General features: G+C 40.7%; 1 protein-coding gene across 13 annotated transcripts in view; it reads right to left on the bottom strand.

Moving 5' to 3' along the window:
* Positions 1-19: 19 nt before the first annotated feature.
* Positions 20-26,544, bottom strand: part of CADPS (calcium dependent secretion activator) — a 562,280-nt gene continuing 535,755 nt past the window's right edge. For all 13 annotated transcript variants that reach the window (XM_061622068.1, XM_061622066.1, XM_061622061.1 and 10 more), the window contains 2 exons: positions 5,391-5,495; positions 20-1,206 (listed from right to left, as the gene is read on the bottom strand). In XM_061622068.1, coding sequence (XP_061478052.1) covers positions 1,027-1,206; positions 5,391-5,495 — 285 coding nt within the window. In that variant the 3' untranslated portion in view covers positions 20-1,026. The remainder of the gene's footprint in view (positions 1,207-5,390; positions 5,496-26,544) is intronic.

Below are 26,544 nucleotides of genomic sequence, written 5' to 3'. Positions count from 1 at the left end.
ACACTTTTACAACTGTCGGCTTGTATAAGGCAAAAAAGCAAGATGGATCCACTATTTTACACAGAAAATAAAAGCTTCTGGAAGGGAATGGGGGAACCCAAGGACATGCAAGTTACTGATCCAAATGCAATGTACATGACAAGATATAAAAACCATTGTGAAAACAAAAGGAGATTTAAATTATGGTTACAATCTACTAAAAGAAATGTTCATATATTGTCATTATTATTATTATTGTTATTATTATCCTCATTATTATAAACACATCTGTATAGTCTAAGATTGTAATTAAAGTTGTCCTTTTTACAAACACAGTTATCAGAACTCTGAACAAAAGTGTAACATTTAGAGGGGTAAGACACTGACATAAAACAATTGCTCTGAATCATAATGTGGACAAGGTGATAAAGGTCAACCTGTTGTGGCAATATGGATGACTTATTCCATTGGTATGTCACTTCTACAAAGTTAGCTGTATATATTGGAGGGAAAGTGCTTGGGTATATTAAACAGGAATAATCCCAGCTTCCAGTTTACTAATTTCCTCCCCCCACCCCCAAATGTACAAAAGAGGTGTCATTTGTAGTAGCTTCACTCTGTTTTGAAGCAGTTGGCATCCACAGGAGAGAAACAAAGATATGAAAGTACTTGTTTCACTTGTTTTCACAACAATTTACCATCAATGTATATACAGTACATTAATGAAGCATCATTTATACTTTAATTATAACAGGGACACATCTAGCATGTTTGCTATGCAGATTTCTTTTTTCTGTTAACTGTTTTAAACAATGGTGCTCCATATTGCTTATGAACATATAGATATGAAATTAGGAAACTCAATGGATCGAAACAGAGGTGCTAAATCTTAAGTACCACACAGCTAAAATGGCAATTGTATTGGTTGACTTTCCATGGGCATTTAGAGCAGACAGAAAATTTCCTAATGTGGCTAACTGAAAGACTAGATTACATGCACTGGTTTCCAGGCTATATCCAAGTTGGGGGGGCTCTAAATCTGGAGAGTTAATCATCCTCTTCATCTTCTTCATCACTGTCTTTCATGGTGATCCCTTGAAGCCCTCCTCCTTCACTTACTGAGGCTGTGGCTTCTTCTACAGTCAGACGGTTTCGCACTGTGTCATAGGTTTTGCTGTTCAAGGTGGAATCCAGGACTCCTTGCAATCGAAAATCTCTATATGTTTTCTAGGGAGGGGAGGATCATGTTGTGAGATAGGAAAGATCAGAGACAGTGCAAAGTTTGTACCAGCAAGTCTATTTCAAGTTGGATCTTTTAAAAAATTGATGTTAATCCTGACTCTATAGTATTCTTTTGCCATGGTTTTCAACCTGCTAACCCCTAAAGCAAGGCTGCTGAAGTAAATGGTAAACACTGAGATTTATGCTAATATTGGCCTTCTGAATATAAATCAACACTGAGACAAGAGGCAAAGCTTGGTTCCTTAACCCTTAAATAGATATTTGGCCCAAATTAGTATTCTCAGTATCAAACATGAACTGAATACTATTACAATAGATTCAGTTTATGCTCCATGGTGTACTGGTATGCCTTGCTTGTGATCCCCGGATCATCTAAGGCAGAATGAATATGTACTGACTGATCATTGATCTGAACCAGCATGGCAAGTTTCAGGATGGACCATATATAGCTATTTTGGAGTTAAATAGGTATAAAACAGAAGGAGCACAGACAGCAGATTATTCTCATTTTCATAACTGGATTACACAGATGAATCCCATAAGAAAATCAAGTGCTGGTTCAAACATAGCTGCCTTATACTGAGTCAGAACTTGGATCCATCTAACTCAGTGTTGTCTACACTGACTGGTAGCAACTCTAGGGTGTTAGACTTGAATTTTTTCCCTAGCTCTACCTCCACTGTCAGGGCAGTATGCCTTTGAATGACAGTTTTAGGGAATTGCAAATGGGGAGAGTGCTGTTATGATCTGGTCATTCTTGTGGGCTTTCCATGGGCATCTGGTTGGCCACTGTGAGAACAGGATGCTAGACTAGATGGGCCACTGATCTCATCAAGCAGGCTCTTCTTATGTTCTTATGATAGGGTTGGAAGGCTTGTGTTTGTCTAGTGGTTTTTGTTTGTTTGGTTTAGTCTCTGAAGTATTTTAAATGTTATATTAGATGCTTTTAAAATTGAAAGTTGCTCTGAAACAAATTTTTTGTAGTAAGTGATAGATAGACAAATAAATAAATAAATAATAGTGAGATGTAGTTCTGCCCATAGTTGCATACAGGTGGAGGGCAGTTTGCTTACAGAATGGACAAATGATAAAACTCCTCTGTCCACTAATAGTTATTATTTGTACTTGAGAGTGTTTTCTTTTTTACTGAATGTAATTGCGACTTTAAAATGCAAATATTAGTAAAATTCATGTGCTATTTAACACCATGAAACAGTTTAAAGGTGTTTGTTGGATAGCTAGTATGCCTATAGAAATTGTTTAATTTTTTTAAAGAACTACATAGCTGTAATGGCACAAAAGACACTTCAGTGCTTTTCAGTGCCCCTCAAACTAACACATAATAATAATGTGCTGACACCTATTGCTTTTATTTATGAAAATTAAAAGCTTTTTAGTAATTTATTCATGCCTTGATTTTCAGAGTATACAATTCTAATATTTTAATACTCTTCAACAAAACAGAAACACATAGAACCAAAAATGATCAAATATGTATTTACCTCCCTCTGTGATCTTATTATTTCATGTAAGCCACCGAGATTTCACACTGAAATAATTATCATGTGTCCAATACATACACACACACTCACACACACACTCACACACACACACACAAACAAACGAGGAAAAGAGGATATCTTATCACTCCTTTGCAATCCCCTTTAAAAGACTGTAAACACCTACTGTAAGATAAATAATTTCAATTAACTATATGCATAATTCTGATTTGCATTTCCAAGAGTAACTGCACAGACTCTAAAACTGAAGTCAGTGATAACAATTCATCCAACAAATTTTGCAAACATGAACATCCACAGGAAAAAAAAATAACTGGCATAATCAACCATATGCCTGTTTTTTAAAAACTGCAAATAAGGCTGATAAATAATGGTTTATCTGTCTGAGAATGAGCCATGAGACTGTGCATTTCCTCCTCACCCCTCCCCTGCCCTCATGCACCTGGCTTTGACACTTTATTCTGGCTTATTAAACCACAGTTTCCTATGACATCCAAACTAACTCTGGTTCCATATACTTCTTCGCAAGCAATGATAAAACCAGTTCCCCAGTTTTGATGTCCCAGGAAACAGTGGTTTAAACAAGCTAGGACAAAAGTGCCAAAGCTGGATATGTGAGGAGAGGGGATGGGTAAGCAGGCACCTGTTCCCAGGCCAATAAACCATTGTTTATCAGCCCAATATTGTTATGTTTCAACTGGGTCACCATATGACTGTATGTTACAAATTACTTTCCTGTGAACTGATTCACACAAATACTAAGTGGAAGAAGGTAATAATGGATCTATGATTACTTTCTTTTTTTAGTGCCTTAGTCATTTCCTAAAATAACATTTGGATTCGGTTGCATTCTTGAAAACCTCAAATGTAATATCACCAGATATGGATTTGTTAACCTGAGGTTCCATAGAGAGGTATTCTGTTGAACTTCATCATGTTCATAGGTCCATGGAGCTTTGGTGGAGAAATGAAATGAAGTATATGAGATGAGCTATTAGAATAGATATTTGTGATGGATGGAGAATTGGTACTACTTGATACAGTAAACAGGAAGAGGCAAGAGCCATATCTCCAAAATATAGGCAAGTCTTTCCACAACCTGGTGCTCTCCAAATGTTGCTGGACTACAACTCCCAACATCCATGCTGACTGGAGCCAATTGTAGTTGGAATCCAACATCTGAAGGGCATCAGTTGGGGAAGGCTGACATAGGCACAAGCTATAGGATAAATATGTGATATCTTGGAAAAAGTAAAGTTGGAGATGTGCCCTCAGCTTTTGTTTTAATCAATTTTTAGCTTATTGATTTTAATTAGTTTTTTAATAATATTTGTAAATACCTGTTTTTATCTATCTTTAACTGATCGTTTTAATATCTTTTTTGGTAAATTGCTTTGAGGTTTTCTTACAATCAAGTGGCACTTAAATTTTGTTAAATAAATAAATCTACTAATGAATGTATTTTTGCTAGTAGAATTCAGTTGCTAAAAGGGCTTGGGCCTATATTCAAGTCCCACTTCACCCATGGTCTTGCTGGGTGGCCTTGAGGAGGTCAATAGCTTCCAGCCTCAGTTCTCTATCTGAGAAATGGAATAAGACTAGAGTTACCTATTGCAACAATAATATAGCAACCACTTGAAAATGGAACTGTTTAGGTTGTAGGATTGCAATAGCATACTGAAAATCAGAAAAAAATATATACTGTAGGAACTGATTCACCTGGTTGTTATTCTACATGGAATTGCACCCATATGGTTCAATTTTTCAAATGGCTATCACATCCACATTGCAACACATGCTTGGGGTCCCTTCTGATGTTATCTTTAGTGTTGTGGGAATAGGTGCAGTGTGACTCCTTCCAACATAATTTTAGTATTGTCAGATGTGTATGATCACATGACAGCAGCCCATTTCACACAACTATCTTGTGCCAGTGTTGCACGCTCCCCAGCAACTGGAGCAATGATGATATGAAAAGCTACTACAGCAGGAATGGGGAGCCTGTGGCCCTCCATATGTGGCCAGATTCCAGCTCCCATCAGCCCCAACCAGCATGACCAATGGCCAGGAAAGACAGGCATCTGGAGGATCACAGGCTCCTTGTTGCTGTGCTATATGGCATAGGCTTTCCCCAAGTGTTGTCACACTTCTGATGCCGCCTAGTGGCACAGGAAGGCCCCATGCTCCAGCTCATCTCCTGCAAACAAAGATAAGGGGAAAGCGTTCCTGTGAAGCCAACTTCAGATCGGTGGTGGGGGTGAAAAATAAATAAGATAGTCAAGCAATGGGTTGCATCCAACTAAGTTCTACTCAGAGCAGACCCGATGAAATGGATCTAAGTTAGTCATGTTCATTGATTTCAATGGGTCTACTCTCAGTATGACTAATGGTGGATATGATTCATTATCTCCTCCACCCTCACTCTCTTGTACGAGGAGCTTTCTTACTTCACAAACATGCCAAGTGACTTTGCCGTAAGGCACTTGCAGCCCATGAGGCAGCTGAGCAAATGGATCCCACTGATTATTATGTTTTGCCCTGCTCTCAGCTGTTGATTTTGTCCTGCCCACCTCCCTTTTTATTTCTGTTGGGTGTGGAACCTCTTTCCTCCATGAAATGAAGCAGCACAGATATAATAAACATGCTTACCTTTACTATCCTAATGAGGGTTTTCAGTTGATAGATGTGAAGCTGAAGGTCCATGCGGTCTGTCAGCCAGGTGCACATGATATTCATGGAGCTGGTGTACCATTGCTGAAAAAGAAGTGAGAGTTCTCCAAGGAACAGGCCACAGCATAAATTATGTGCCATGTATAATCACAGATCACAGATAATTGGATCCCATCAGTTTACTGGCATTGTCATGGAAAAAGCGACAGGCCTTCCTCCGGAGGGAATGAACTTTAGCCCACAGAGACTCAGGAGCTCTTGTTTGGAACATTTTGTTTCCTACCTGATCTAGAACTCATGTTAGAATTTTTCTTTGCATACATCTTTTTGTTTTTTGTTTGCATTATGTATCTTCTGCTATTCAAATGGGGGTGGGAAATGGAAGTCTGACACAGACTGATTGCGTATGCCTTCATCTTGGACTTTGCTTCCAAATTTGTAAAAGATGGAAGAAGGGTATAGAAAATGACCCCATTGTTTCCCAAGTACAAATCTCTCTTGCAGTGGGTGCAAAGTTTGCAGTCTCACTGTTTATTATTTATTTATTTATGAGATTTGTTAGACGCCCATCTGGCAGAGGTTAATCTGCCACTCTGGGTGATTTACAACCAAACACAAGTACATTCCATATAATCAAAATAATTTATAAAGCCATAAATAACATTTGGGGATATGGAAACAAACATGTCAAAATCTCAGTTAAAGGAAGATTAGTACTCTTCTTACACCCACTCCGAAGGAACAATCATGTGTTTGCAAACATGTGCCCCATACACTTTCTGTTTACTATTTTTGTCTACTGTTCACACAGCTAAAACTGACTTTTGGAGGCAAACCTGGATCTAGGAACCAGGTCTCTGTTGAACATTTCAAAAATGGCAAGGGAAGGACTGTGACATCGTTTGAAGGAGAGCAGGCAAGGGGTTACATTTGCAACTGTCCCTCAGTGCTTTGGCTCAGCCAAGGTTCCCAGATATGTCTGCTACACCTGGGAGAAAAAAAGCTGTGGAAAGGGAGAGCAGGAAAGAAGCTATGTAGGGTTAAGTACCTCTTCCCAAAGGCAGCATCCCCCTCCAAATTGTGCATTCCTCCCACAGTTCCCAGACCTAGGTCTTTGCTAGATGTCCATTTTGGCTCACCAGCAGCACTACATTGGCCCCAGGAATTCAGAACAAGTCCAAATCAAACATCTCTGTTCTAACTGTTGTGGCATAAATTAGTTAAGCAGAGAGTAACAGCGGTCTGAAATGCATGTGTGCCAATGTATGTGCGTTTAGCTAAGAAAGCAGGCTTTTACCCTGCATTGAGATCACTGAGACTTAAGACTTAGTAAAATAAGAAAAACTACTTTATTTATAGAAATACATAGTAGATACAAAGGCATACCTAGTTCTAACTAACTAACTAAGTTGGAGGTGCAACGCCCAGGCTTGGGAGTTGACCTCATGACTAGTAGAGAGACAGCAGAGACAAAGGTAAAGGTAATCAAGCCTATCCATCTGGAGGATCCTAACTCTATCTCCCGTCTTGAACATAAACAAAAGAACAAAACAGGAGTTGCTCTTGCCCCACTTCCAACACCAACAGCCTCTAATTTAGAGTTGCCAATTTGTCTTCTGGCAGGAGTCCTGTGTCTTTAGCAGCTGCATGAGAAGCACTTGCACCTGGCGGGGAGAGGGGAGTTTTGCCTGCTAAATTTCTGCTTGCCACTCAGCTCTTGAAGTCACAGGAGTCTTGCCAGCAGCCTTACTCCAGTTACTGCAAAACTGGGGCGGGGAACCTTTTTCAGTCTGAGGGCTGCATTTCTTTTTGGACAACTTTCCAGGAGCCACATGGGTGGAGTGATTAATGTAATTTTTGCCTTTGCACAGTAGTCTAGTTCCTATACACGCACACACATGTATAGGGAAGGGTTGTGATCTGGAGAGAGTCCTGAGGTTCAGAGACAGAGGCTTGGAGGGATGGATTTGGCCCCTGAGGCTGAGGCTCCCCACCCCTGCTGTAAATTTATGCTGAAAAAATGAGCATATATCAGTGTCCTTACCACAGCAGATGAGTTGGTTGAAACTAGTTTCCTTGCATAGATCATTACAGTCACTGGATTGGGGTGAGGGTGGTTTGTGAAACCTAGTGATGGAATTTCCCTTTTGAAGGAGTGCTGAGGAGTATCCTTGGCTGCCAAGTTCACAACGGGGTCTCTGAGGCATCTGAGTAGGGATGGTGACAGCTTATGTTGTCAGGCAGTTCCCCACGTTTCTTATTAGACTTGCACATCAATTCAAGAGGATAAGTTTTTTGCTCTGTAACTTACTCTAAATTACTCAGCTCTGCCTTTTTTCAGACCGTCACAAACAGAATGCTCTCATTCATTCAGAGGCTTTTGGGCACAGGCTACCTCATAAATATTTATCGTTTCAGCTTTGCATCCCAAGGTAATGAGGATCACTTGTTTAATACACTCTGCTTGTTCTTTTCCATCTATGTAACTCTGCAGCCTTTTCAATCCCAAGGACAGCCAAAGTGGTGCAATTTGCCTGTGGCCAAAAAGATTTCCAGGAATTAAGTGATTACTATGTTTGCTTTCCTACTCTTCTGCATTTATTTTTGGATGGATTCAGCTCAGATGTACTACTGGTACTATTTAAGATGGTTAAACTTTTCTATGTAAACAATATTTTAAGTATTACTTGTAAAAGTATTTATATACTGCCATATCACAAAATAATAGGGCAGTGTACAACAATGTGTACAAATAAAACATAAACAAACATTAAAACAATGCAAAATAACCATAAAATGACTGGTTTTGTGTGTTATGTGCCTTCCAGTCGATATCGACTTATGGCAACCCTATGAATCAGCAATCTCCAATAGCATCTGTTGTAAACCACCCTGTTCAGATCTTGTAAGTTCTGGTGTGTGGCTTCCTTTATGGAATCAATCTATCTCTTGTTTGGCCTTCTTCTTTTTCTACTCCCTTCTGTTTTTCCCAGCATTGTTGTCTTTTCTAGTGAATCATGTCTTCTCATGATGTGTTCAAAGTATGATAACCTCAGTTTCATCATTTTAGCTTCTAGTGACAGTTACGGTTTAATTTGTTCTAACACCCAATTATTTGTCTTTTTCACAGTCCATGGTATTGGCACAACTCTCCTCCAACATCACATTTCAAATGAGTTGATTTTTCTCTTACCCACTTTTTTCACTGTCCAACTTTCACATCCATACATAGAGATCGGGAATACCATGGTCTGAATGATCCTGACTTTAGTGTTCAGTGACATATCTTTGCATCTGAGAATCTTTTCTAGTACTCTCATAGCTGCCCTCCCCAGTCCTAGCCTTTTTCTGATTTCTTGACTATTGTCTCCATTTTGGTTAATGACTGTGTCAAGTAATTGATAATCCTTGACAAGTTCAATGTCCTCCTTATCAACTTTGAAGCTACATAAATCTTCTGTTGTCATTATTTTAGTCTTCTTGATGTTCAGGTGTAGTCCTGCTTTTGTCCTTTCCTCTTTAACTTTCATCAGCATTCGTTTCAAATCATTATTGGTTTCTGCCAGCAGTATGGTATCATCTGCGTATCTTAAATTACTGATATTTCTCCCTCCAATTTTCACACCTCCTTCATCTTGGTCCAATCCCACTTTCCGTATATGTTCTGCATATAGATTAAACAAATAGGGTGATAAAATACACCCCTGGCTCATACCCTTTCCGATTGGGAATCAATCAGTTTCTCCAGTACAGTAGCCTCTTGTCCAAAGTATAGGTTGTGCATCAGAACAATCAGATGCTGTGGCACCCCCATTTCTTTTAAAGCATTCCATAGTTTCTCATGATTTATACAATCAAAGGCTTTGCTATAATCTATAAAGCACAGGGTGATTTTCTTCTGAAATTCCTTGCTCCGTTCCATTATTTAACATATGTTTGCGATATGATCTCTTGTACCTCTTCTCTTTCTAAATCCAGCTTGGACAGCTGGCATTTCTCACTCCATATATGGTAAGAGCCTTTGTTGTAGAATCTTAAGCATTACTTTACTTGCATGGGATATTAAGGCAATAGTTCGACAATTACTGCATTCCCTGGGATCCCCTTTCTTTGGAATTGGGATGTATATTGAGCACTTCCAGTCTGTGTGCCATTGTTTTATTTTCCATATTTGTTGACAAATATTAAAATTTGGAAAGATTCCATCTCAGTAACTTATAGCAAGAGAGCCAGTGTGGTGTAGTGGTTAAGGTGTTGGACTATGACCTGGGAGACCAGGGTTCAAATCCCCACATAGCCATGAAGCTTACTGGGTGACCTTGGGCCAGTCACTGCCTCTCAGCCTCAGAGGAAGGCAATGGTAAACTACCTCTGAATCCCGCTTACCATGAAAACCCTACTCATAGGGTCGCCATAAGTCGGGATCGAATTGAAGGCATTTCCATTTTCCAACTTATAGCAACTGAATTGGTATGCCATCTATTCCTGGTGAATTGTTTCTTCCAAGTATTTCAAGTGCAGCTTTCACCTCACATTCTAAAATTTCTGGTTCTTCTTCATACGGTTCCTCCGTGAATGAATCTGTCATCCTTGCATCTCTTTTATATAATTCTTCAGTGTATTGCTTCCTTCTTCCTTTTATTTTATCTCGGTCAGTCAGTGTGTTCCCCTGTTGATTATTCAACATCCCTACTCTTGATGTAAATTTCCCTTTGATTTCTCTAATCTTTTGGAATAGGGCTCTCGTTCTACCTTTTTTATTATCCTCTTCTATTTCTGTACAATAATTATTGTAGTCGTTCTCTTTGTCCCTATGTATTAGTCGCAGTATTATTGCATTTAGGGTTGTAACCATGTTTCCTTTTGCTTTTGCTTTCCTTCTATCTTTAACCATTTTAAGAGTCTCATCCATCATGCATTGAGGCCTTTCTCTCCTTTTAATTAGAGGTATTTTTGCATTCTTCCCTGATGTCTCTGACTTCAATTCATAATTCTTCTGGTTCTCTATCAACTAAGTTTAAAGCCTCAAATCTGTTCCTTATTTGATCTTTATATTCTTCTGGGATGTTATTTAAATTGTATTTTAGCATTATGATTGCGGTGTTGTTCTTCTTTAGCTTTACTCTGATTTTCAATATTACCAGTTCATGATCTGCACCGCAGTCTGCTCCTGGTCTTGTTTTTGCAGAAAGTATGGAACTTCTCCATCTTCTGCTTTCAATTATATAATCAATTTGATTCCTATATTGATCATTTGGTGATATCCACATGTACAGTCATCTTTGTCAGCAGGAAAGGTCTCTAAGAGATGCCTGAAAGTCAAAAGCAAGGATGCCTGCTGGACCTGTGCCAGAAGAGTTTTGCACAGCACAGGACTGGCAACACTAAATGCCCGACTTCTTGTTGAGACTAGTCAGGCCTCTGTAACATGGGGACAACAAGCAGTGCTCCTCCAGATGATCTCCGTGACAGAGCTGGAATATAAGGACTCTGGTGGCCCTTAAGGTATCCTGGACCCAAGTAATAGTAATACACCATTTATATCCATCACCCTCTGCAAGGTTGAACTCAACAGCTCACTGCCAAAAAGAAACTTATTCATGAATGACAGTATTTAAGGCTGCAATCCAAAACACACTTACCTGGGAGTAAGCTGCATTGAACACAATGGGATTTGTTTTGAATGAACACACCCAGGATTGCTCTGTAACTTGGTTATATTAAAATGTGCAGCTAACAGTGCAAGCCTATGCATATCCGTTCAGAAGCAAGTCCTACTGAGTTCAATGGGATGTATTCCCAGGTATATAGGGTTGCAACCATATAATGCTAAGATGAGTATGGGGTGTTTCACCTCTACATGACATACTGAAGAAATGTGAGTAGTCAGTTGTCATCACTAGCAGTGACAAAGGCTACAACCCTAAGCACGCTTCCTAAGGAGTAGGGATGGGCAGATCATTCTGTTGCTGGTACATGTCAGTTTTGCATGTGTTCATTGATAAGTCCATCCCATATTAATTAGAATAAAAATTCATATTCCAATATGTATTTAAATACTTATTTAATCACAAAACACAAAATGCAAGCATTTCTAAATATATTGTATCACAAAATGTGCATTTTAATGCATTTTGGTATGTTTTTTGAATAGAGAACTGTATTGCAAAACTGAGGAAGTTTGACATTTCAAAGACTTCACACTTCTGATTAGATTAGTTTGCACTGTAATTCAAAGAAATTGCATTCAAGTATCCCTACTAAGGAATAATAAGTCCCATTAAATTCTGTAATATTGAGTCACCTTGTCCTGTAGTCTTCCCCACAATGGTGATGTTTATTGTATTTAAATCCATTTAAATTACTGTAATTATTTCTAAATTTGTATCTATACAAAGAAATTACCATATGCACATTTTATGCAAATATGTATCATCTTCCTCTTTTGGCTTCTTTTTTGGTGATGTATCTGGACCGGGATAGCCTGACCACTGTTGTCAACACACTGATAACCTCCAGACTGGATTACTGTAATGCTCTCTATGTGGGGCTGCCCTTAAGGTTGGTCCGGAAGGTGCAGCTAGTGAAAAATGGAGCGGCGAGACTGCTCACTGGGGCAGGATATTGCCAATATGTCACCCCGCTGCTGAAAGAACTGCACTGGCTGCCCATTTGCTACCAGGCCAAGTTCAAGGTTCCAGTTTGGTGCACAAAGCCCTATACAGCTCGGGACCAGGATACCTGAAAGACCGTCTTACGCCTTTTATACCCAGTTGATCACTGCGCTCTGCAGGTGAGGGCCTCCTGCAGATACCATCTTATCAGGAGGTTCGTTCTGTACAATATAGGAAACGGACCTTTAGTGTGGTGGCACCTACCCTGTGGAATTTCTTCCCTTTGAATATTAGGCAGGTGCCATCTCTGCTATCTTTTTGGCCCTTTTGAAGACTTCCCTCTTTCAACAAGCCTTTTAAGTTGAGACCTATCCCAGTCTGCATCTGTGTTAGAATTGCTTTTAATATGTCTTTTAATATCTTTAACCCTTTTTTAAAAAGATGTTTTAAAAGTTTTTTTAAAATGTTTTTAACGTTGTTTCATTTTAATGTATTTTAAGGTCTGTTTTTATGATGTTTTAAAGTGTTTTTAGTGTTTCTGTTTGCCGCCCTGGGCTCCTGCTGGGAGGAAGGGCAGGATATTAATCAAATAATAAGATAAATAAACAAATGTCCTCTTTCTCTTGGCAATGTGGAACTGGCCACCCTAGCGGCAACTCTTGGGCTGTATCCTAGGCTAGCCCTACCCAGAGTAGACCCATTCAAATGAATGAACCCAAGTTAATCATGTTCATTAATGTCAATGGGTTTACTCTGAGTAGGACTAGGGGTAGGATACTACCCTTTGTTTCTCTCTGTTTAGTACCTGGCTTCTGCAAGCCAAACTACAAATTTGCAGAGTTCTGGCTTCATCTGTGCTTTGTCCACATGTCCAAATCAGGATCAAAAGGATTCTTTACTTAATATGAGGGCTAGCCTGTATGAACCCAATGGACTCCAAGCCAGTCTCCAATATAACTTTCCTACCACTGTCATCTACATAGCAAATACATGCATTGCACTTCATTGGATAATTCAGTACATTTTGGAGTTGTTGTTTGTACCCTAGCAGGTGATGACTTTTGCAGTCAGTCCATGGTAGAGTTCGGTGCTGGAGTTTGGTAATTTTAGACTCTAGACTTTATGGTCTTACAAGATGGTAAGATATCATATCACCCTCCTCAGAAGGTGGCTTTCTGCCATCCTGCTCATTCTGCTGAGTGGGGCCCTAGACTTCTGCCCCAAAGCTCTGTTCTGATGGCACCACTGGAAAGGATGCCAACTTTGGAACTGGCCTCTGTAGCCTGGCCTGAAACAACAGCTGGATTTGCAGGAATTAGCCAGAGATGTTTTTTTACAGCTAGCAGACAAATATTATCACCTGCTATGGCTGCTGAAGTCCTGTTAAAAGCAGAGCTAACAAGGGCTATGAAAAAAAAATGTCCGTCTTATTCCATGGTAAGATTCATATAGAACTCCATATTGTGAAAGAGTCCAGGAAACTAGGGGTGTTGTTCAGAGGTAGCCTGAGCTTTGGATCTTTTGTGCTGGGCCCTGAATCTAATGCCCCATTCCTCCTTTATTGAAGTATCCTCTCTTTTGCTTTGCTTTGCTTACAGGACAAAGCATAGTGCCAGTGACACCCCAACCACTCAGCATCTCACTTTGCTCAGAGGCCTACCTTTCTATCTATACACATAACCTAGCACAGGGAAGCTAAGGTGATGCCCTCCAGGTGTCACTGGACTTCAGCTCCCATTGTCCCTGACCATCGTCCCTGCTACAACCCAACAACATGTGAAGGGTACCACTTTTGCTACCCCTGACATGTGATGGGCTTGTGCCTAGAGCCTTGTGTGTACTTAGCAACAGCTCTGCAGTGCACAGCTTTGTGAATGGCTGCTTCCTCAAATCCCTGCTGGCGTAGTTGAGGCTGGAGCTCCTCAGCTCCTAAAAGTAACCACTGGTGGATAGGAATATGGGAAGCTGCCTTACACTGAGTCAGACCATTGGTCCACCTAGCTCAGTATTGTCTGCACCAATGGCAGCAGCTCTCCAGGTTTTCAGATGGGGTGGAGGTGGGGAATTCCCTGCCCTACCTGGAGATGCTGGGAATTGAACATGAGATCTTCTGCATGCAAAGCAGATACCCTGTCGCTAAGCTATATCCCTTCCCTGAATATATATATTTAAAATGCCCCCACAGTCTGTAGCCATCATTGCCTCCATGTCAGCTCAGACAGTTCAGGGTTTTGGAACCTGCCAACATCCATGGTCTGCAGAGCTGCTGAACTCCCAAGCTCATCTCTGAATATATATGTAAGCTGCATGGAGGCGGGGGAGGGGGGAGAGAATAATGATATGAATAAACCTGCAAAAGAATACACACTGACGGCAGCACATTTGATGAAAAGCTGTGCTAGATTCCTGCACTCTGAGGGAGGTGGTGTCTTTACACATCTACCAGAACATCTGCAAACCCGTTTCCTTTTGGTGGATTTGAATGGGAGCCTGACCTCCTGTTCCTTGCCATGAACCTTGAGTTCACACTCACATTTTACATGTTACAGGAAGCCACAGCTCACTGCAGGGGTGCTGCAAACATAAGCCAGATGCAACCATGCTTCTTAATGCACCTGAAGGAGCTGTATTCTTGATTCAAAAAGAAGAAGAAGCCCACATACTAGTAGCTTAAGGTCATTCTGGCTTTTGTAAAGAAGCAGACAAAACCAGGAATGCTTATGGGGCTGAATTGTCAGCAGGATAGCGGAGGGATTACAAGAAACCTGTGACTCTGCCTCTTTCTGCCTTTGCTAGTAGCTTTTGTGTGTGTGTGTGTGAACAAGTGCCATACAACAGATTGAGGCTGGTATAAAGGCCTGGGACTGTGCAAGGAGCCCCCCGCTGGGCTTCAGCTGTGCTTGCAATTAGCAATAAGCATGAAATGATTATTGTTGTGGTGGCTGATGGCAATCTGAAGTGACAAGTTTTATGGGGGGAAGTTAAAGTAAGTGTGTGTGTGTGTGTGTGTGTGTGTGTGTGTGTGTGTGTGTGTAAGATGTTCAGGAAAAGTTTTTTACCCTCCCTCTCAACCCCCCCCCCCCTTGCTTGCAAACCTATTAAGCAAAGGCTCCAGTGCAGTTTAGTCAGGACTATTTTATGTCATTCACAAAGGTCTTACAAAGTCTGACTGAAAGAATATTTTTCTCTTCTCACTGCCTCGGAATGGAGTTTTTCTAGGTCATGGATTCTTTACTGCCCTATTTAATGTCAAAAATACCCATTTGCCTCAAATTAGCAGAAAGCTTGTAGTGAAGGGCAAGAGATTAAGCATACAAAATTACTCAGCAGGCGGCCGCTGGGTAGATTTTGGGGGGTTGAGAAGTCTTTAAAACTGACTACAAGACATTATATACTTCTGACAAAAGAACATAGTAATCCTACCTGCTTGCTTTAACCACTGTTGTTTGTCCATTATTTTGTGCTTTAATGCCCATGAGAGCAAAGCTACTGGCAATGCTGCTCAATAACCATAGTAACTCACACCCATGACCCCTTAGTTCAGTTCTGGCTCTCCAACCAGAACAAATCCAGGCTGCTCAACCCTATTAAGAATAAACCAAGGCAGGCACTGCACTGAGAAACTCTAAAAGACAAGGCTGTCCTTTCTCTCTTGTCCGGAGTGCGGACTTTGTTTTGAAATACTCAAAAGACGCTTTGCAACAGACCTTTGAATTCAAGGTGTTCTGAAGGTAACGGATTCAATGGCATGAGGCAATTTCAAGGACACCCGGGATAAAAGCAACACTAGTCAAGGAAAGGAACAAAAGGGGCATGTGCTTGTGGATGATCACAGTCCTTTGGGATTTTGAATGTGAATTTGCTGCTAAATAGCAGCGCCACTTCAACAGACCAGTAAGGTACAAAACCTCAGACCTAGGCATGACATTCATTTTTCACCAACTCTGTTTCTCAGGTTCTCTTACTGGACTTAGCTGTTGGGGGTATCAATGTGAGTTGAATGGAAGCCGACGGAGAGTTAACATTACATGAGACATTGAGATTTGCTGGACTTTTCCATGAAGATGTAAATTGACAGTGAGGATTCTTTGGTTCACTTCCTCAACTGGGTGCCCAGAAAATGCACCTTAAACTATATACTCCCTCTGTTGCTCAATCCACATACATAAAACCAGCTATAAACAACAAACAGCTTTGTGGCACCTTTCAGATGGCTTTATCATGGAAGACAAAGTTGTTTCCAGTGGCAGGGAAAATACGTCTCCCTTCTTTCAAAGGCATCTTGGGGGAATGGGAAGGCCTTGGACCCTTTGGATCCAAGCTTTCCCCTGATCTGCCTCCAGCATGCCCCAACACCACCCCCTTTTGTCCCTACCGACATTGGTAAGGCAATGCCTTCTGAGATTTCTGTTTGTGTGGGCTTATGGGGAAGGGCTGTAGCTCATTGGTAGAGCACTTGCTTTGCATGCAGAAGGTACCAGTTCAATCCCAGGCATGCCTGGAGAAGGGAGGGAATGTTAGCTACCTGAAACCCTGGACAGTTGCTGCCAATCAGTGTAGACAAGACTGAGCTAGATGGACCAATGGTCTGACTCGATATAAGGCAGCATCCTGTGTTCCTGTGAAGGGCTGCCTGATGCTGGATCTCCCTTTCTGAGGTTGGACTTCTCTTTCTCTCTGCCCTCATACATATTCCATTGCTTAGGACACCCTTCCAGGGACCACAGGCAGCAGATTAAGTTGATTAATCAACTAGATCAATTAATTAAAACAATACTTTCCTGAATTAAAAAGGTGTCCTTGATTAATCAGGCAGTAGGTTGTTCAATTTTGAAAAATATTATTTTTAATCCCTATACTTTGAGAAGCGCCATTTTAGGAGAGGCACTCCCTTCTATGTCAGCAGAAAAGGGGAAAGGGCTTTTCTAAGATGAGGCCTGCTGTGACACAAGTATGCATCCTCCGAAATCACAAAAAATAGATTCTCCCCCTTTAGAACCATTTTTCACATATATACATTTATGCAAAGTTAATTGTGTGATTACTAGATTAAAATTATTAAGATTAATTGAGCAAAATTTATTTAACTGGACAATAGCCCTAGTTATTATGAATTATAAAAAGGCAACCACAGCAAATATTCTAAACACACAATACTTCAGGGCAAAAGATTCAAGAGTGAGCAGATTCATTTAATTGCTACTGAGAATTGTGTCCCTTGCTAAAGTTTGCTGGCCCTGATACTGACTTCTGAAATGGCACACCTGCCTGTTTGTTGCTCAAAGCAATATGACAGGAATCATTTTAATGGGAGCTCATCAGGGATTGGAAGTGAGCAGACCTCAAGGCAAAATAAGCCTGCACAATAGAAGTAAGTAAACGGCATGTAGCATGGGCTTCATAATCATAAGAATCCACTGTATCTACATTCCTTTTTCTGTTTTCCTGGATAATGGAAAAAACATTGGCACTTCTGGACATGTTTGGGGGGGAACCTTAAAACCATACTGCACACACACGACACAGCAGCACAGACAAATGGCCAATTCCATACAAGCCACCAAGCTTCCTGTGAACAGCTCTATCCCAGAGTATGCTTTCACTTCCTGCAACTCTCAGTTCTAGTGACCTAGTTATTTTGAGGTCAACAGATTAATCCTGGGTCAAGGATGACAAAACTGCATTGTTCATAGGCATTAACTTATACCTATGGGGATTAGGAAGGATTCTGCGTGCTGCTCCCATGGATGTCATTTCACAACTGGTCAATGGTGGTACAGTATTCTTACTGAACCTCAGAAACACTGGGCAGTCAAAGGCAGAGTACTGTACTAGATGCTTCATGAATGTAGCCTCAGATTTTACTCACTTTTGCACTTTCACAGAATTTATCGTGACTGAAGTTCACTCATTATTGGGAACCTAGGACATCCTATCAGATTGAAAGATCCTTCTATACTGGCTAGGGGTGGCTGCCCTATGCCTCTCCAAATGTGACTGGCTTAGAATGCCCATCGTCCCTGACCATTGTTCATGCTGGCTAGGGTTGATGGGAGTTGGAATCCAACATCTGATGGGCTACAGGCTCCCACCCCTGCAGTGTGTTTTCCCAGTTAAATTCCAGCTTTGGTAATCTGACTACTGTATTTTACATTACTTGATTTCCACCCTACATGGGCTTGGTGAGGCCTTAATGGTGCTGGTGATACAGGCATGCATTACTCTTGGTTGCTTTGTTTCTAAAGGTGGCATATGTTTCTCAGGTACTGCTTTGTTTCTGGAAGAATTTAAACTTTTGAGTCTCCTCAACAAAGCCTGAGTATTTGTAGTCCACATAATACAGCTTCTACAACTTCCTGTATCTTTGTTCTAAAGGGCAACAGATGTAGCTAGGTAAATATCAGCCTACTGATGAAACATTGGTTCAGGGACATGCAAACCTGTTTAACTTGATTTTTTTTCTTTCAGTGTACTACAGACTAGTGAATAGGGTGGCCACATATGTATTGCCAAAAAAGAGGAAACACATCACAAATATGTAGAGGTGCAAATATAGAAATAATTGCTATAATTTAAATAGAAATATAATACATTTCACCATAGCGGCTCAAGTGCTGTTGATGGGCAACTTCAAGCCCTTCTTAGGGTTCTTTATCTTTAAAATGGACTGGGACTGGACAGCACTTCAAACAGATGATGCCTTTAAACAGAGTGCAGCCCTCTGGCAGTTCTTCAAATAGCAGCCTGCCTTCTGTAAAATACACAGACATATGACCACCCTACTAGTATGTTCAATACAAGGGGCATATAAAATGTTAGTCATACTGACAGCAGATCCATTGAAAAAATGGCTTAGTGGTTAGAGTGTCAGACTGGGAGACCAGCAGGGTTCAAATCCCCGCTCAGGCATAAAGCTCACTGGGTGACCCTGGGCCAATCACTGTCTCTCAGCCTAATCTACCTCACAGGATTGTTGTCAGGACAAAATTGGGAGTGGGAGAACCATATTTGTACGCCACCTTGAGCTCCTTGGAAGAAAGGTGGGATATTAATACAATAATAAATAAGCCAAGTCCATTGATTTCAATGGGTGTACTGAGTATGGCTTAGTTGGTTCTCACCCAAGATACTACTTCACTTATTCAGTATTTCTCATTCTGTGAGACTTACATGACCTGCCAAAGTGGACAAATAGCTTTTAAGAGAGTTGAATGATAACATAATGATTTCCCATTGTTTATTTTCTTTTCTCCTAATATTGTAAAAAAAACCCAAACCCTATGTATGTTTTTGATAACAGTGTACGGTCACAGTGGGGTGATTATCCTACACCATTTTCAACTCCCAGCAAAAGCTATAATCCTCCTCTGTCCTAAGACTTTCCTCAGCAAATGTGACAAAGGGAATGGATCCTCTTATTTCCGGAGTGTTCTTGGCCTAACAGCTTCAGTCTGATTATTATTGCTGTTATTATACCACCCTTCACCCAAAAGTCCCAGGGCAAGTTACAGCACTTTAAAAATACATAATAAAAACCAGTAAAAATATTAAAAAATCACATCACAAAAAATAGGGTGAATCCTAAAAATGTACATCTCAGGTGTCAAAGGCCAGGGTAAAGAGGTACAGTGAAGGTGCAAGATGCACACACCTTGGTGAAGAGGGTGTTCCACAACTGGGGGGCTACTAAAGAGAATGACCTCTCCCTGCTGGTGCTGTGTGTTTGTGCTTGCTAAATTTGTTTAAAGCAGCACAACAGCAGCAAAGATTAACAGCGGATGTTGAAATGCGAGTGTGCCAGCGTGTGCCAGCGTTTACCTAAGAAAGCAGGCTTTTACCCTGCATCAGGATCACTTAGACTTGAGAGTTGGTAAAATAAGAAAAGCTACTTTATTTATAGAAATACATAGTAGATAGAAAGGCATACCTAGTTCTAACTAACTAAGTTGGAGGCGTAACGCCCAGGTGTAGGAGTTAGCCTCATGGCTAGGAGAGAGAGCAGAGACAAAGGGATGTCTCCTCTCTCCTGGAGAGCCGGAGAAGGAAGGAAGTGGAAAGGGCAGAAGGAGGAGGGGCAGGTAAGCTTCCCTGAAGACATATAGCCACAGAAGGAAGTCAGTCAGAACATCACAGGTAAAGGTAAACAAGCCTAGCCATCTGAAGGACCCTAGCTCTATCTCCCTTCTGGAACATAAACAAAAGAACAAAACAGGAGTTGCTCTTGCCCCACTTCCAACACCTGGCCACCACACCCTGAGCTTCTGAGGGTGGTGGAAGTACCAAAAGGGCCCCCTCTGCTGATCTCAACACCCAAGAGGATCGGTAGGGAAGGAGGCGGTCTTTCAAATATTTGGGACCCAAGTCATTAAACCCAAGGCTTTAAACACTAATGTGAGCACCTTGAATTGAGCCCAGATATGAACTGGCAACCAAGATCTCAAATTTAATGCAACTTTCTGCGACCCAATTCATATTGCAATTCATCAGTGAATGATTTCATGCAGCCTTCTGCACCTTGATTCTTAAGAACACACACCTTATGTGATGTTCTCTTGAGTGACCTCACTACCTAAACACATTCAAGCCATGAATGTGGCTTTGACCCTGTCAAAGGTCAACCCATACCCATTGCAGCCAAATAACTTGGCAGTGCTTTGATGCTTCTGGAATCAATTAGGGAAGATGCGTGGGGATGCAGTTCTTCCCAAGAAGTCTGGTGTGCCCTTATGATTACTTTAGTATGGGGTGTTTTTTTTGGGGGGGGGAGGAGCGCTCTTAATGTGCTGCATTTTCTAAAATAAATAGGCCTCAGAGTGAAAAATGCATGCAAACAGCACAACTTATGAATAGCATGCACATGCACAGATTACAATGGTGGTTGGCAAAATACACATGAGTATTAGACCAGGGAATATTAGATAAAGCCTTTGTCAGCATTTGCAATGTGAGATCTGATAAAAGATCTGAGATGTTTTGAAATCTGCAGAATGAACTTCCTTAAAAACAAAAACCAGTCCCTCTTCTGATAACGTCCTGATATATGGAGTGCAAGGGAGATACTGATGGGAAAACCTAGGCACAGTAAAATTGGCAACCTGTTTTATACCTTGTGAGGTGATTTGTCCATCTAGCCCAGTACTGTCTACTCTGACTATAGCAGTTCTCAAAGGTCTCTAGCTGAGGCCTCTTGAAATGGAAATGGACTGCCTTCAAGTCGATCCCAACTTACGGCGACCCGATGAATCGGATGTTCATGGTAAGCAGTATTCAGATGTGGTTTACCATTGCCTTCCTCTGAGGCTGAGAGGCAGTGACTGGCCCAGGGTCACCCAGTGAGCTTCATAGCTATGTGGGGATTTGAACCCTGGTCTCTCAGTTCGTAGTCCAACACTTTAAGCACTGTGCCACGCTGGCTCTCATTATGCCACCTGATATCTGGTCCTTTTCATTGAAGATGCCCAATGATTGAAACTGGGACCTTCTGTGAAAAAAGCCTGTGCTGTACCACTGAGCCATGTTCCCTCCCAATAGACAGAAAACACCTGTAATATCATGTATATACTGTAAATGATGGTTTCTGAGATCTGTCTGTCATTATCAAGCATGACCAAGAATGCAGGTCAGGGTTATGCAAGTAAGGGCTAGCATGATTCTCAGTGGTTCCCCCTGAGGTATATGGGGCACAGTAAACTGGGTGCACACTGAGGCTGAACTGAGGGGCCAAGCCTGCATCTTGCATCAGGCAGAGATAAGTTTTGAACTCCACAGCTTTCAGCCTGCTTAATTTCCTCCATATTTTTATTCAGAGTGGAAGTTATATGGGACAAAGTAAACAAACTGTCACTGTCACTGAGATGTCGAAAAACCTTCTTCCCCACTCTAGACATTTGGGTTATTGGGCACATGTCTAGTCTCCGACCCAACCCTGCCTTGGAGCGCACCACCCATGGCTGCTATTCTTATGGAGAAAAGTCACTGGCACCCTATTGTGGTAGAGACCTTTTGCCAATCTCAGCAATCTCAGAATACATGAAGCTTCTTTTTCCTAGTGGTTAGAAGCCTATGAATAAGATGCCCTGAAGCTTTCTAGGTTCATTTAAAGCCATGGTGGCTTTTAATATAGACTTCATGGAAAGATAGGGAAAAGGAGACTTTCTGCCATAAAGAATGTACTGCCTTCAAGTCGATTCCAACTTATGGCGACCCTATGAATAGGGTTTTCATGAGGCTGAGAGGCAGTGACTGGCCCAAGGCCACCCAGTGAGCTTCATGGCTATGTGGGGATTCGAACCCTGGTCTCCCAGGTCATAGTCCAACACCTTAACCACTACACCACACTGGCTCTCTTGCCATAAAGAAAGAGGAACATTTTTTTTATGCTCATGGAAAATATTTTTTTTTAGTGAACTAGCAGTACAGTCCTGTGCATGTTTACTTAGAAAAAAGTCCCACTTTGTTTCAGCGAGATCCCTGTGTTTAAGCAACTTGTGTGTGGGATGAGTGAACAGCCCACCCTCAACATCAGTGTATGCCCTGGCCCCACCTGCTCCAGCCCTGACCTGCCTGCAGGAAGATGAGGGGTGAAACAGGCAGGAGTGGGAACTCTGTGGGCAGTGCATGCACCTATGTGCCCCCCCCATTATTTAAACACATAGAAAATCATGCCTGAATAGGGCTTCTGTATAGATCAGTTTACAGCCTTAGATAGTCTTTTTGAGCCATGGTAATTAAGAAGAGGGCAACCAGAATGATCAAGGGGATGGAGCGACTCCCTTACGAGGAAAGGTTGCAGCATTTGGGGCTTTTTAGTTTAGAGAAAAGGCGGGTCAGAGGAGACATGATAGAAGTGTATAAAATTATGCATGGCATTGAGAAAGTGGATAGAGAAAAGTTCTTCTCCCTCTCTCATAATACTAGAACTCGTGGGCATTCAAAGAAGCTGAATGTTGGAAGATTCAGGACAGACAAAAGGAAGTACTTCTTTACTCAGCACATAGTTAAACTATGGAATTTGCTCCTACAAGATGCAGTAATGGCCACCAGCTTGGATGGCTTTAAAAGAAGATTAGACAAACTCATGGAGGACAGGGCTATCAATGGCTACTAGCCATGATGGCTGTGCTCTGCCAGCCTAGTCAGAGGCAGCATGCTTCTGAAAACCAGTTGCTGGAAGCCTCAGGAGGGGAGAGTGTTCTTGCACTCGGGTCCTGCTTGCGGGCTTCCCCCAGGCACCTGGTTGGCCACTGTGAGAACAGGATGCTGGACTAGATGGGCCACTGGCCTGATCCAGCAGGCTCTTCTTATGTTCTTAACTACTGGAGGCATGAATGCATACATCTTTTCAGATGACAATAATAAAAAGATAACCTAGATCTGTCTGGTATTTGGATAGATAGTTACCTGCCTCTGTGGCTGACTCCCCACTTTTGACATTTCTGATTTGCATCCTTAACATATCTAGGGTTTTATTAAACTCTATCTAGCTGAGACATTCTGACAGATAAATCTGCATCTTCAGATTTTTCCTAAAACAAGTCAGTGAGACAGTTAACTCTGTTACATATCATTGCGATCTAACAACAACAATATATAAGAAAAGTACCAAGGGCATTGATCAACAAATCTTAACAGTTAACAATTGCTTCCAGCAACAACAACAACAACAACAACAATAATAATAATAATTTCTTTTTTTAAAAAAAAAGCAAGTTCCCTTCATCTTTTTATTTGCCAGCATAAGAAATTAAACACTTGTGGGCTCATTCAAAAGAGTGAATGAAATTGAATAAGCTACCTAGTACTTGAGTTTCACAGTGAGTGCTTGAATAGAGCAAACCTCCTAAGTTGAATAGGTTGCCTTTTGGGACCAATTTGCCTCTTTTCACTCTTTAGTATTCCTTTTTTGCTGACAGATGTACAAAGGCGGAACTGCGCTGTGCGGCTTATCTACATACACCCTCAGCAGCTGTCACTTTTGTCGAGCAAGTTAATCAAGCAAATGCCACCATATCCCACTTTCTATAAGGAACAACATGTTATAGACAGTAGTCTTGGGAGAGAGAGGGAGAGGGAGAAAGACTTTATTTTAACTTTGATTAGCTTGATTTCCCCCCCCCTATTTCTTTCCAAACAAAAGCCTCTTTTTTTTCTCATGATGCAGCTCATTATTTTAGGTTTTTTTTTTTTTAAGAATTCCATATCTAAAAAACTGTGCTTTGATTCACAAGGATGAAAGATGGGAAAAAGTTACTAGCCCTCATTGATGCAGAGAAAAACAACTGCAATGAGCCATAAAAGCAAACAGGGAAGAAATGAACAAACCACCAAACTAACTAATTTTAATAATGTAAAATATAGGTAGGTCTTTGACGGAATGGGACAGGAGAAGCAGCTTTTGAACAATATAGGTCTCACTGTCTAAGTACAAATGTATATCATCATCATCATCAATCTAGCTGACTGCCAAGATCTTTTTGATGTTTTTAAAAATTAAATGATTTAAAGATGTGGAGAAAGAAAATGAATGCTTTTGTTTGCACTAATGCTTGTTGATAACAATATATTGATTGTTAATCACTGAGCCACAAAGATTAGTGCAGCAAAAGCTATTTTCTGAATAGCATGAGTGAAAGGGTTGCTCTGTCTTCTCCTTGTATTTCATTGTAGGAGAGTTTGAATCGCTGGTTGTTATTTATACACATTCTTTGATAAACTCAACTTGTGTGGCTGTTTTTTTTTTTTTTAAATCCTCCCTCATTAGGTACATAATAGTGTTTAATGTAGAGGTTCTTTTTCTTCTTCTTCAACCCTTTCAAGTTTAAGCATACCTTTCTTTATTAAAACTGTGTTTCAAAACTTCTGACCTATGAAAACAAACGGCCATGAAACCGTATTATGCATAATAAATTGTATTGCTGTCAAATAGTAATAAATACATCTATAGCTATCTGTTGCAAGCTGTCATTCTTGAATTATGCCACTACTGATCAATGTAATCTAAGATCTGAAAGCAAAATAGCCTGCAACACATTCAAATTAAGACAGAACACCTGGATTAACCAGATTCAATCCTGTTATTTCAGAAGGGTTAACATAGTTCTATCAACGTATCTACTTGTATGCAGTGAGTGAACTACTTCTAAAGGTAGTGAACAGCGATGTTATTTTGATACAATTATCAGTGCAATCCAATCTAAGCACCTCCCCTTTGTTTGTTCAGCAAATTTTATGATTGGCCTTTTAGTCTATTTAAATATTTAACAAGAAATTGTGGACCAGGCTACCCTGCTAAAAAGGTACACCATTCAATAACAAATCAAAAAAGTGTATAGAATTTCTCCCTGTGCCCCGATTAAGACTACACATTTTCCTCATTAGTTCATACTATTTCCTAAACTGTCTCCTTTAAAGATGAGCATTGTTAATTAATCTTTCAGTATTTGTGTGGTGTTTTGACTTTCTGTATCAGAGATCTTTGACTCAGTTATGACCCCAGACAAATGAGAAATATTACAGTGTGGTGGATCGTGTGGAAAAATAAGAAGCAGATCTTGCAAATAATGAAGCACTCCTGTGAAAATGAGGTCTTTCCATCCTTGAAAAAGTTGGAAACGTTTTTCCCCCTTATTTGTTTGTATGCTCTAGTTTAATTCAGTTTGTATGCTCTAGTTTAATTCTTTAATTTAATGGTTTTCTAATAACCACCTTATATAACAAAGGGATATATTTTATCGATATGAGTTATGCCATTAAAACACACTCTAGCTACAATGTATCTTCAGGGAGAATAATTGGTTGAAATACATTATAACTCTGACTATCTTGAATATAGGCATATATTCCTGCAATCTTTCTGCGATAAGTTTTAAAAATAATTCTGCAATTATTCAGTTACTTTAACAATGCATGCAGCCCCTCTGGCACCCACTCAACTTTGCACTTGCTTTTAGCTTGTTCCTTTTCCCCTGTACCAGTGAAGCCTTAATCACATTGAAAATGCAATGATGCAGATGAGTTGGAAAGTCAGTGAGCTTTTAATATTAAAATCATTTGCATTGCTGTTCAGTGTTTAATAATGCTGCCCTGATAGTATTACATAATAGGGTTAAGCTGCTATCCTGAACGATCAATAATCTCTTGAGGCATTGAATTACATCATCCCTCCCCTCCCCTTTTCTGGCTGAAATAAACCACAAAAATATTGCTTAAATTGTGGAAAAGGTCTGGTCTAGACAAAACAAGGAAGCGGGTTAAGAAGGAAGCTTAAATTTGCAGGCACACATTTGTGCTTGCATACAGCCTTTTCTTTTTCTTTTTGCACTACATATGGTCCATAAGATCACCCACTGTTTAGGGACTTCTGTGACAGGGTGAGTTAAGGATGGAGTTTCACCCTTAATTGGGATTAAGTTTGACTTGAAGCGGTCTATTGCATGGAATTCCCATCACTGTTAATGAAAGTTATGTGCTGAATGAAGTCCCGTGGGTGTTAACAGGCCGCACACCTTGGGTATACATTT

This window comes from Rhineura floridana, chromosome 3 (assembly GCF_030035675.1).
Source record: "Rhineura floridana isolate rRhiFlo1 chromosome 3, rRhiFlo1.hap2, whole genome shotgun sequence".
Taxonomy (NCBI): Eukaryota; Metazoa; Chordata; class Lepidosauria; order Squamata; family Rhineuridae; genus Rhineura; species Rhineura floridana.
Note: the sequence above shows the minus strand (reverse complement) of the source record. Positions and strands in the feature narration are given on the sequence as shown.